Below are 13,260 nucleotides of genomic sequence, written 5' to 3'. Positions count from 1 at the left end.
TCTGCACTGACAAGGGAAAGCGATTACCAGCACAAAGCTGTGGTGACTGTGCAGTGAAGCTGCCGCGCCGCCATCTTGCTAATGGAAATGGTGCCTTCCCCGCTTTAGAGACTAAAAGTCAAATGAATGAATGAATGGATGTTTACGCATAAAGGATAATGTGTACGCGTTTCGTAAATTAAATAAAACAGGTACAATTAAATACACTTATTTAGTAACGAAATAGTCAATGGTATGAATCTGCGAATGATTGGCACAAACAGGCGCCGCGGGGGGTTGGGCCGATGTTTTTGAATGTGGAAGTTGTGGGATTGTTAGTGACTTTGGTGCAATTTATGTTGTAAAGTAAACACTTTGAGGTGTAGCAGCTCAAGCTTCGTGTAAGTGTCCAACCAATGTCAGAGTTTGGTTTTATCTAAAGTCTGATTTGTTTCCTGTGAGTTCGAGCGGGATTGATTGCTCCCAGTCGTATTCTATCTCTTATACAGATCCTGCCTTGTACGTTTAAGGAGAAATGTTGAATTTCCTGAGGTGGTTTTCATCCCAGGCAAATCTGTAAAGTTCTAGGTCTCAGTGGGTATTAGTGCAGCAAATTTTTAAGCCGGTAGATCTAGTTCTGTGTAATTTTAAATGACCAATTTCTGTAGCCCTACAGGTTGAAGCTGCTTGGTGAGTGAAGCCATGTCTGGAGATGGAGGACTGTATAACTGTAAGGATCCCGCTGTATGGAGGTCTGTGTTTGCTCTTTATTGGGATGTGGTTGAAGCAAAGACAACAGCGTCCAAAGGAGGGAAGGCAGGCAAACTAGCTGCACTGGATAAATGGTGAGAGGTAGATCTGGCATATTGTACAAGGACAACAAAGGCAGAGAAACAAAATCTTCTGGGAGAGAGGGAGAATCACAGCCTCTTGTTTGGTTTATTCTGTCTTTCTCTTTCACTTGATCAGCTGATCTTTTTTTTCCCTAATCTGGCAAATTTATGCACTCAGGCCTGAGATTAAGACTGTTGTATATTTAGAAAACTGTAATCCACTCATTTGAACCTGTGATTTCCATTATATAACAAATTACTTGCATTTATATAGTGCTTTTAACGTAGTAAAATGTCCCAAGGTGCTTCACAGGAGCATTATTAAACAAAATTTGACACCGAGTCACATAAGGCGATATTAGGACAGGTGACCAAAAGCTTGGTCAAAGAGGTAGGTTTTAAGGGGCATCTTAAAGGAGGAGAGAGGGAGGGAGGGAATTCCAGAGCTTGAGGCCAAGGCAGCTGAAGACACGGCCGCCAAAGATGGAACAATTAAAATCAGGGATGCACAAAAGGCCAGAATTGGAGGAGTGCCGAGATCTCGGAGGGTTGTAGGGCTGGAGGATGTTACAGAAATACATACGCAAGTGTGATAGGTGTATAATGAAGAATGAAAGTGCTCGTCACAAAGAAGATACACGTTACCTTGAAGCTGCAATGATCAAGTGCTGTGAACAATAACCTGGATTTTAACACCTTTTAAGCGAGGAAAAGATTTTAAATTTCTACAGTGCTCATTTTGTGGAAAGAGACATCTCCAACCATGGAGAGCAGGAGATTGTGAGTGGACAGTGGGTGGGAATAAGAGACTCTGGAAATAGCAATATCACACTCGATGAAGATGGTCCTAAGGAAGTTTTGAAGTCAACTAGTGTGGTGACAATGTAGAGTGCTGAAGGTGGGAATTCCAGAGTATGGGGGAAAGGTGGCTGAAGGAGTGGTTGCCTATGGTGGACTAGAAGGAATGAGAAGTAGACTGGTATTGCTGAACCAGAGTTCATACAGGACAGGAGCTGTAGGAGGTCATGGAGGTTGGAAGAAGCAAGGTGATAGGGGCATTTGAAGGTGAGGACAGGAATCTTATTGTTGATTCCCTGCAACACAAAAAGCCAGTAGAGTTTGATGAGGACAGGGGTGATGGGGACATGGGCCTTAGTGTGGGTGAGGGCATGAGCCACAGCATTTTGAATGAATTGTACTTTATGGATGGCAGATGTGGGGAGGCTGGCAAGGAGAACATTAGAGAAGCCCAGCCAAGAAAGGATAAAGCTTTCAGCATTAGCGACAAAGACATAGGAGCGCGGTGGGGGGGATGTAGCCTTGGTGGCAGATTGCATGTCAGAGAGGAAGCTGAGCTCAACGTCAAGCAATACACCAAGGCCCCGATATATACGGAGAGGGAGCGGGAGCGCCTGGAAAACCCGGAAATATCAGGCAGGCAGAGATCCTCATTAGAATTTTTTTACTCTGTTTCCCATCTCACAGCTGGCCAGATTGAAAGGCTGGCCACTGGCAGGCAGGAATGGGGGATCAAAGGAGGAGGAGGAGGAGTGGGGGAAGTCGGATCGCGCGCACGGTGGGGGGGGGGGGGGGGAGAAGATCGGATTGCTGGGGGGTGGGGAGAGAGATCGGGGGAGCGGAGATTGGATCGTGGATGGGGATGGGGGTGGTCGGCCGATCATGTCAGGATTGCTTGGGGGACCGGGGGGGGAAGCACTCCTGCTGCTCCCTGCCCACAAGCAGAGCTGTAAAAGTACTTAACTGCTGGATCGCCTCTCTTTAGCTGCCAGGTTTCCTGCGTCCCGGGAAACTCATGCTGGAAATGTTTTTTTTTGTGTGTTTTTAGGCCCCCCCTTTTATAAGAAGGGGGGGGTTTAGGGTGTGATTATGTGCAGAAACCAAAAAAACCAAAACAAGTGTCAAATCAAAATGTTATTATTCTGGTCCAGGATGCACTCCAGTCCCTGCGGTGCCCACCAGTCGTGGAAAGCCTCAAGCGTACCGGTAGACATCGCGTGCTCCATCTCCAGGGCCACCCATGCTGGAGATGTTAAATCCAAGTCACTGACAAAATCTGAGGCACGGAGCCTCATTAACATATTATAATTACCGACCCGCCTCTCGAGCGGGTTACTCGACCAACCCCCAACCCGCCCCGGTTAAACCGGAAGTAGGCGTTTTCGCGGTGGGTTGGGGTCGAGTTTCCCATTTTTAACAATTTAACTGCCACTGTCCCACCCATCCTGGGGGTTTAAAATTCCCCCCAAGATTCTCCACATCTGTGTTTGAAGTGGCCGCCAGAGAGATAGATGGAGTTGAAATTGGAAGCACATTAATGTTTGCTGATATTAAGCTCAGGAAGTTTAGACTCATTCGGTTCTTAATGTTGGATTGGCCAATGAAGGTGATAGCAACAGCCGTGAATACGATGGAGGAGATAGTGAGGTGGATGGCATCACATGTATGTGAAAGCTGACTCCATGCTTCTCAATAGCATCACCAAAGTATTTGGAGTAAAAGTAATCACCATGTAAATGGAAAAAAAAGGGCCAAGGATGGAATACTGGGGTACGCTAAAGATGACCATATGGACATGGCAGGAAAAACCATTTGAGGCAATGTAATATCAATGGTCTGACAGGTAGGAGTGGAACCAGGAGAGCAGTACCATGGCCAGTGTGTTGACAGGCTAATGATGTCTGTGATCATGATGCTGAGAAGGGCAAAAAAAATAGAAAGAATAACTTGTATTTATAGGGTGCCCCTCATGTCGTCCGACATCCCAAATTACTTTTCAAATTATCAGTGTTGTTTTATAGGCAAATGAATCAGCCAATTTGCACACAGCAAGCTTCCAGAAACAATAAATGAGATAAATGACCAATTGATCTGTTTTGAAGGTGTTGTTTGAGGGAAGACTGTTGGCCAGGACATCAGCAGAACACCCAACTCTTCAATAAAATACCATGGGATCTTTTACATCAACATTAGAAGGTAGATAGGGCCTCGGTTTATTGTACGTAGGGATGGGGAAAAGTTAGTTAAAATACTTGCGCGCGCGCTCTCTCACGCTCTTGACAGGTATTTATGGTCAATATTTACTGTTCTAATTCAGGTATCAAGAAGAATTACCCGCAGCTGTCTGTAGCCGCGCAGAGAAATTCCTCACTCATGCCGAGCTGGTTCAATTGATGGAATGGAAACTGACAGTAAGTCTGCTGGGCAGGGTCGGGTTTATATGTAAAATGTCAAGAAAATCAAATTTGTTTCAGGATGTTTGTATGTTTTTTTTTAAATTTTATTTTACAGCAGAGGTCACTACATAACATTCAAGAGTGAGAACTCTGCTAATCTTTTTCCCTCCTCCATACCCAGGGGAATGGAGGCCAGTTGTGGTCCTTGGGCTGAGATCCATTATCTCTACTCAGACTAGGATCAAACTTGACATTTATGTGTCAGTGTGGCTTAATGTTACCATCTGACCAGGCCTTTGGAAGAGTTCTGTTTTCATGTTTAAATCCTGCAAGAGTACTTCTCCCCCTTCTACTAAAACTCGGCGCAATAGAGTGGCAGAGAAAATCCTCCCTTTTTGTTGTCATTAATGCACTGTGGTGGGATTAAAATCTGATGTAACTTGTTTCCTATCTTCAGGCTCTTTATTGGCACTGGGGAAATAACTATTCTCTGTTCCTTCTCATGGTTCTCCCTAAACAGCCTATCATTCTGTGACTGAAAAGAGCTTAACAGATCAACTGCATTGTTGATCCAGCTCATTTTTAATTTTGTTCCTTCCTGTAGGGAAGCAACTACTGTCTACTGGACGGGTAATTGTGGTCAGGAGCTTACTTGTGAGGGGAATGACTTGCCTCACACTTCCTGGCACAACGCATTAGAGCTGCAGCACACCACACTACCTTTAGCAGGCAATATCTAGCCGCACTATAAACAGAGTATCTGATCAGACATTCACTTGCTGTTTGTGGGACTTTACTGTGTGTAAATTGGCTGCCAAGGTAGCTTGCAAAACAGTCACTGCACTTCAAAAGTAATCGATGTGGCTGTAAAGCACTTTGGGACGTCATAAGGTGCTATACTTGTTTTTTTTTGCCTCTCCCAGGAGATTACACTGCTTCGATGGCTAGGGGGTATCTAATCATGATGTTTCTCGCATCGGGACTCTGTAGGTCAGCTTTGATCAACCAGATGTTTTTTCTACAGCCTGTATGTTCGTAGTATCTTTTTGTATGTTCGTAGTACCAGGAGTGACTGCAATGAGTAAACTCTGGATATTGCCTCGTGGTCTGTAGCCTTTACACAGCTGCAACTGTGGGCTTTTGAAATCTAGAAACGCAATGAGGAAGACAGTTTTGTTATTGCACAAAGATAGGGAAGTCCAGAGGGAAACTTTATCCATACAATAATACAGCATTTTAATCCATGCAAAATGCTGTTGTTTACAGTTTGCCTGGTGGCTTGCGAGGTCCAGAGCCTCCCAGTCTGATTGCAAGTTTCGTATTTAAGGCCAATTAATGGGGTGGGGGGGGGGAAGGAAATCTGGAAAATTCCTCTCTGACCACCTTTGGCAGTCAAAAACAAGTCCAGGCCACATTGGCCATTCTGGTATTACCTGATATTTTACCTAACTTTTTCTAAGACGTGATCTTCGCCCCAATGAGGAACTGGTCCAGCTCTCTTGAAGGTTTGCAGAGAGTCAGGACCCACCACAGAGCCGGTAATTGGTTCTATAGGTCTACCATCCTCTTGGGAAAAGAGGAACTGCCTAACATCTAATCTAGCCCTACCCTTGCCTAACTTGTACACAAGACCACTGGTCTCCCTAATCTATCGTTAGGAACACAATCTAGTCCTTTAACTTATTTTTATACCTCATTCAATTTACCCCTATGTCTACCCATCTCTAAAGTGAATAGACCCAGCTTTTTAAACCTTTCATAGTAACTAATGTTTTTAAGCTGGGAATCATTCTAATGGCCCTCCTTTGAACTTTTTCCATAGCCTCTATATCATCCAACATATGAGGGGACCATCACTGGTCATTCTAAATGCAGTCTAACTAAAGTCTTGAACAAGGACAAAATGATGTGCTTTGTTTTATAGTCAATAGTCCTATTAATACAACCTAATACCCTGTTTGCTTTGGCTACGGCTTCTCGGCATTGGTCATGAGCCTTTAGAGAATTATCTACTATAACACCAAGATCCTTTTCTCTCTCAACTGATTTCAGTTGTGTTCCATGTAAACTTACCTTGGTTAAATATCATTTGCCAGACTCTGGCCCATTCCCCCAGCGCATCTAAATCTCCTTGCAGAAATTCATTCTCCACAGTATAAAAATGTGGATAAGTCCTGCGATGCCTTCATATTCAGATATTATACCACTGCAATTAAACCTACCATTCCTGTGGGTATGCCAGCACACTTTAGTAAAAGATATAATCTGGTTGTGCTAGGACACTTAAAGGAAAGCCAGTGTATCTTATGAATGTAGCTTTGGGAAGACACTGTGGGCTAAAGGCACATGCAGTGCCTCAGGATGGTCACTTTGTCTTGAGGAATGTACATTATCTCTGCATTGTCTCTAGGATTAACTGACAGGGTGCTGTGGTCGATGGCAATGTGCTGTATATTTGAGTGAGGCTATTGCAGGAGAGTGCAGATTTGAACTCCTCAATTTCTGTGATGACCCAGTTATTTACCAATTCTATTAACCTTCAAATCTTTAAGCTTAAAAATCAGTCAGTCAGTCACCTTGACTCCATTTTAATTTGAGTTTTCTTTCCCTTCCCTCCACCCTACTACCTGCAGAGAGGTAAGTTCCGCCCAAGACTGCAGCAGATGGTAAAGACTAATTCCACGGACAGTGTGGAGTCGTGCACACGAAAAGCGTTCAAGCTCCTTCCCGACATATCAGCTGCAATCACAGAGATCAGTAAGCTGAAAGCACTAGGGCCTGCTACTGCATCAGGTAGGAAAGAAAACACCCTGTCAGATTACTTACATTCCCTATTCGTGCGGTACATTTGTATTCTAATGGACGCTTTTCTCTTGCTCCTGCTTAGCTGTGCTGGTGGCTGGCGCTCCACAGGAAGCTGCATTCATGGCCGATGAAGTGGTGCAGTCAATCCCAGGCTTGGTTCCCATTCAGTACACACTTAAACACTACGTCCTATACCTGGACAAAGTGAGGGAATGTGCAAGACAACTCAACGAGAGTAAGTTTTTCCCATTTTCACAGATGTGCACTTTCTTCACTTGCTGTGTGCCAAAGGAAATCCTGCTGTTGTGATAATGTAATAATGCCAACGATTTCCCAGGAGTTACTGTTGTATACACCTGGTCTGAACCAATCTAAACTAGTGTTTACTAGTCTAATAGGTAAATGTATTAAAAGTATTTTCTTGCAAAGGCCCTACTCTGTATGTATAATGCACAAGGTGATTACAAGGGGCTAGAGGAGGACCTTGATGATTGAATGAGAGTTATGAGCAGGCTGTTGGACTGTGGTCAAGTAAGGAAGCCTTACTTGAAGTCAAAACTGTATGGTGCTGAAATTGTTAGTCTTTGAGTTTTGTTCAGTGTACGTCCTGTTTCCCTACATTACAACAATGACTGCACTTCAAAAGTAATTCATTGGCTGTGAAGCACTTTGGGATGTCATGAGAAGTGCTATATAAACGCAAGTTCTGTCTTCATCCAATAAAAGCATGTCAGCGATGTGGCTAAAGTGGTCTATTTGGGAAAAGCAGGACTAAGCTTGGGACCCCCCTGCTGCAATAGGCTGGTATCATACAATTGTCAATTACACATGTTAGGAGACCAGTTTGGCCAAGTATGCTGTCCTATCAGTTTCTTTTTCTCTGAGACAGCTCACAGATAGTTGGCACCTTGGTCAAAGGAAGGAGAAAATTCAACAAGAATAAGTTTTCTCCCATCTCTAGATTTACAATGTAAGTAGTGTCTATGTAAATAATGGTAATTATTAGTGATGATTACAACCCTGTTCTTCACACTAGAACTCTACAGAATAACAGTAAATAAACGGAGGGTTGTACTGTAGCTATTTTGATATTCAATTAATTTTGAAATTCACCTCCTTGGTAGGTTGCTTTTTACCTTCTATAAGACATGCAGTGGTTATGCTCAGTGGTGCACTCCTGTTTAAGGGAATGTATTATGCGGTGATGGCCTATGTTACAGTGTGATGTGACATGACAATAAGTAGGCTTTGCCATGAGGTAATGATGTATTCATCTTTTACAGTTGATTTGGTGAAGGACTGGACACCTCACAGAATTGAACAGTGTCTTTGGACCTGGGCTGTGGGCCAAAATATTAAACCCTTGTTGCTGGAGGACATTGTGCTGCATCAAAACAGAACAGTGAATAAAGAAAAAGACAAGGCAAGGAGACCTGTGAAAAGGCAGAAGATACAATGACAAGCCAGTCAGTCCCTTTATGAAAACAGCCACATAATGCAGAGTGAGCGATATTATGTTCCAGCTTCGCACTCTTGGAAGGTGTACCAACTAGTATTGAGGGCTGAAACCATTCAGAAAAGGCAGACACTTGGGAGTGATAATTGAGCCCGGGATGAAGGGAAAGCAACGTCATCATCCCTCTGTAACATGCGACATAAAGCATTATTGCTATTTATGTACTCTTGCATCTAGTGCATCTGTCACATTTGAAGGTGTTGCACATGCAAAGTTTGTGTAACACTTGCACCTGATTGGCTCATAAAATGACAAAAAATCCCAACTGAACATAGCGGACCTACCAAGGAGCAAGGAGCAGCTTTAAAAAGATTAAATAAAGCCAGTCATTTCTTGCTGGTTTCTACTGACCTTGATAACCTGGCCTATCTTCAATGGGTGGAACTGGAGATTTATAGAAGCTACACAGAAACTTTGTTCATCAACACTATGTAGCCTCTAATTGACCTCACAATATGCCTATTGAGCAGTTTGGCTTTGTGGTCTGAAAGGGAAAGGCCAGGTTAAAAAGAGCTCCACCTTGGCAGAAAATAATACATTGCATGTTACATGCTATATGCTCCTGCCAGTACCCTCCAGCATATCTCATAGAATTACATAGAATGTACAGCACAAAAACATTCGGCCCAACAGGTCCATGCTGGTGTTTATGCTGCACATGAGCCTCCTCCCTCTCTACTTCATCTAACATATCAGCATATCCTTCTATTCATTGCTCCCCCCATGTGTTAATCAAGCTTCCCCTTAAATGCATCTATGCTAATCGCCTCACCCACTCCTTGTGGTAGCGAGTTCCACATTCTAACCAGTCTTTGGGTAAAGTTTCTCCTGAATTCCCTATTGGATTTGTTGGTGACTATCTTATATTTATAGCTCCAAGTTCTGGTTTCCCCCACAAATGGAAACATCTTCTCTACATCTACCCTATCAAACCCTTTCATTATCTTAAAGACCTCGATCAGGTCACCCCTCAGTCTTCTCTTGTTTAGAGAAAAGAGCCGCAGTGTGGTTGATCTTTCCTGATAGGTATAACCTCTCAGTTCTGGTGTCATTGTAAATTTTTTTTGCACCTTCTGCAGTACCTCTGTATCCTTTTTATAATATGGAGACCAGGACTGTTCACAGTACTCCAAGTGTGGTCTAACCAAGGTTCTATACAAGTTTAACATAACTTTTCTGCTTTTCAATTCTATCCCTCTAGAAATGAACCCCCCTGCTTGTTTTGCTTTCTTTATGGCCTTATTAACCTGCGTCACCAGTTTTAGTGATTTGTGTATCTGTACCCTCGAATAATCTTATAGAAGATCCGCTTGTACGGGTTATTTTTTTTTAAAGAGAGATGAAATAGTGACGCACAAGAAAGTGAATCACTGGTAATGAGTAGAAGATGTCTGAGTGAATTACAAGGTTTTGCAACATCATGACTTGAATCATTTCCTGTTTCCCACTGCACCTATTCTATTGATGCTGCAAGTTTGTGAGCAAAAAATATATATAATTTCACAATGACAAATGTTACTGAGGTGATGATTGCACAGTCACATGAAATTGGCACCAATGCCTAGTTGCAAAATAAACAGCTACACATAAACTATTCCGATTCTTAACTGGAGGGTGTAGAAAGTGAAATATGAAAATTTGCAGCTTTTCTCAGGCTGTAGATTTTTAGCAGAAGTGTCAGCAATACAATTTGATGAAAATTTACAGATCATTTTGACCAGTTATATATATTAAACCTAGCAGAGCCTGCTTATAAAGGGAGGGAACACTCTGCTATATAGAGCAGTTAATTGTATCTCAAATCAACGAAAACTGATGGCTCCATTCACAAGGTCTTTATGCCAGGAATTTCCTTGGGGGTTCTGCCCATCAGTCAGCCTAACCTTGGCGGAAACCCAGATTTTGCATCCATCCATGGTTTCTGTCAAGCTTACGGCTGCCAATCAGGAGAACCCCCCGCCGAGGAAATTCCTGATATGAATATTTGCCCACCAATTTTATACTTTAAAAAAAAAATTTCGACTTTATTTCAGTGAAACAGTCAGAACCATGAAGTCTGGGGTAGTGATTATTTTCCTCAATTACGTGCTCAGTTTCCGGTGAAGCGTGCAACCTGAAGAAGTGAAGGTGGAATAACTTTCTTTGGATCAGACCTTTGGGGGGTGGGGAAGGGGTTTCCCGGTTGAGCTTTTCCGGGGTTTTCCGCAACTCTTCCACCAAAGTTACAGCAGGCAAATGGGAGAAACCCTGCGGAAACTCACTCCCTGAGAATCACTATCTCTGAGCAGTTTCAAGTTGAGCTGTTTACTGTGATTAAATTTGCTATTTTCTCCAAATTCCTGACCTGGGAACATTTTGCCATTCTAAATTGTACAATTCTCCTGTTACTTCTGCTTTGCTTTGCAACACAACAAAATTCTTTCCTTGTAATTTATTCAGTTTTACTACCACTTTCTATGCCTGCCATCTGTTAATAAATTTGAAATTGATATTGCTCCATGTACCTGACCTCACCGTAACACCACACTACCACCATTGACGTACGCTGTCCTGCGTCTGTGTTTGGCAGTAGTGGAGTTATGCTTTGTAAATGTCGTAGTTAATTGTGAGCTTTTGTAAAATTGAATTGTAGATTGTACTTTTTTTAAGCTGGACTTTTTTTTTGAAAATGATTTTTTACTACTGGCCTCTTCATCTCACTTGCTCTGCGGTATCTTTTTAAATGAAATGGGGAGACTGTATGCATTTCTTTCTAATAAAATGTTGGGAGTTGAATGGAAAGACCAAGTGTGTGTCTGATAAAAGCTACCACCTACAGCCAGACACCGTGGAAAGTTTACATGGTCAGTCATGTCCACCAACTTTATTCAATCCATTGTACATTATTAGGTGTGGGGAGTCATCCAAAGTGAAGCCTGCAGAGAGAGGTTTTTCAAAATTTGTCTTGATGCAAGATCAATGTCAGATGATTGCATAGCTTATTAGTGCGTTATAGCAGAGCTTTCAACAACAACTTGCATTTATATAGCACTTTTAACATAGTAAAACGTCCCAAGACGCTTCACAGGAGTGCAATCAGACAATAATTGACACTTGCGCTAAAGAATAGTGTACAGCTGATTGCACTTAAGTGAATATTAATGCTAACCGAGTGTTTTTAATTTCTGTCTACATCTATTGTAATCACCATAATCAGCAGGAGTGAGCCTTTGGATTAGTGGTACCATCCCCAACTCTTGAGTCAGAGGATGTAGGGTTCAAACCCCTCTCCAGACGGTCCCAGTGAGTTTCAACTCTGAATTCTAGGTTGACATCCAGCGAGATATTCACCTCCGGTTGGTATGAGTTTGTAAGAACCCATAAAACCCTCTCACTGTATGGGACTAACCATCCTATCATCTGGTCTAAAGATGGTTAAGGCCATTTGCGATTGTTAATCAGCCTGTGAATCTTTCCACTATTTCACATTATTCTCCAAGGGAAGAGTGGGAAGATGCAAAAAAAACCGAACAAAACCCTAGTCTGTACTTTTCTGCCAGAATACACATTAAAGTCCAAATTACAGGTTTGCGTGTCACATGACTTGAGTTCTTTCACTAATTTATGCAATTTGAGCTAGTTACAAGAAATAGTTACGAAACAATGGCCGAGAAATTCAGTTATTGCCAGGGACTGGCTCAAAATTGGCGATGCATCTAGAACGCGCGTCGGAAGCTGGAGGCCTGAAGCTTGCACAAATTGGGCCTCGGTCCTCATCTCCATAATACCGGCGAGCTGCGGAACACCAAGCAGGCGTCCCGATGCAGCTCACTGGTCAGGAGCATCCCAAAATTGGCCGGGTTTGATGATGAGCCAGCCTGCAGGTAAGTCCTGCTGAAATTGGCATCTGGTTCTAAAACGGGGATTAGGTTCTTGATTAGCATATCCATTAAAATCAATGGCGATCGCCATTTTCCTGGATGAAAGCCATTTTTCGCGCTGCTGCCACTTAGACTTAAAAATAATGGCTTTGGTGGCCTGGCAGCAGCATAATTTATTGCTCTTCGATAGGTTCCTTATGTTTTCCAGTTGGCCTGAGTCTGCTTAGCTCCTAGTAACTTTTGAAGAGTGATTTATTTCAAAGCATTTGTTCGATATTAAGTGTGACAAATTGTTTTGTGTTAACTTTTATGAGATTTTTTTATAAATCAGAATGCAATTATCCCAATTGGATTAGCATCGAAGTGACAATCTTTTTGGCAACAATATTGCTCAAACTGGGATAGTGGGGCACAAAGTTTCCTGCTATGTGGTGATCTTATTGTGACAGATTGGAATTGATAACAAAGTGGACAACATTTTTATTTTCTAACATACCCACTCTTACCTATGATGGTGCTTTCCTTAAGTACAGAGCAGTTCCACCAGCCATATCAGAACTGAAATTGATACACGTAAGGATTCCTGCAAGCTCACTTCCTTCTGGTGATCTCCCTGCAGCTGCAGCTTCATGTGCTCCTTCCACCAGTGTCTGCCCATTTTGGAAAAAGTAGCCCCTTATAACTTCAGAAGGGTGTCCAGCCACTACAAGCACTTTGGAATCGAGTGACTTGCCAAAAACCACCAGCAAAATGTCTGCCAAAGCTTTGTAGCATTCTAAATGAGAGCAGGTTAATATCCCTTTAAGCAGCCTCCCCACCTGTAGTGCCTATGATTTGTTGGTAGTTTAATTGGAGGGTAATTATTTGAAGATGTTTCACATAGAGTATGTTGCCATCGAACAGCCATGAAGTTCAATACATTCTGAACATCTATTTAACCTCTATTGACCCACTTAAAATATTTAACATCATATATCTTTTTAATTCCTTTGGAGGCAGTCCTGTCAGTCAATCAATCTATGATCACAGGAACAATCGCTCCAACACTTGTAGCATCAAGTCACAGTAGCACA

The 13,260-nt window shown here is 42.6% G+C and overlaps 1 protein-coding gene across 2 annotated transcripts; it reads left to right on the top strand.

The window, feature by feature from the left end:
• The first annotated feature begins 7 nt into the window (after nucleotides 1-7).
• zgc:112496 (uncharacterized protein LOC541336 homolog) lies at nucleotides 8-11,884 on the top strand. Of its 2 annotated transcripts, none has more exons than XM_068003738.1 (6): nucleotides 8-191; nucleotides 648-824; nucleotides 3,928-4,021; nucleotides 6,640-6,799; nucleotides 6,894-7,046; nucleotides 8,095-11,884. In XM_068003738.1, the coding sequence occupies exons 2-6, from the start codon at nucleotides 682-684 to the stop codon at nucleotides 8,268-8,270; spliced, it is 726 nt and encodes a 241-aa protein (XP_067859839.1). In that variant the 5' UTR covers nucleotides 8-191; nucleotides 648-681; the 3' UTR covers nucleotides 8,271-11,884. The 2 variants fall into 2 exon arrangements, with proteins under 2 accessions (XP_067859839.1, XP_067859840.1); XM_068003739.1 differs by lacking the exon at nucleotides 8-191 and adding an exon at nucleotides 299-380.
• Nucleotides 11,885-13,260: the final 1,376 nt, after the last annotated feature.

Source organism: Heptranchias perlo, chromosome 22, assembly GCF_035084215.1.
Source record: "Heptranchias perlo isolate sHepPer1 chromosome 22, sHepPer1.hap1, whole genome shotgun sequence".
NCBI lineage: Eukaryota > Metazoa > Chordata > Chondrichthyes > Hexanchiformes > Hexanchidae > Heptranchias > Heptranchias perlo.
The sequence above is the reverse complement of the archived record's forward strand: the minus strand, read 5'-3'. Positions and strand labels throughout refer to the sequence as shown.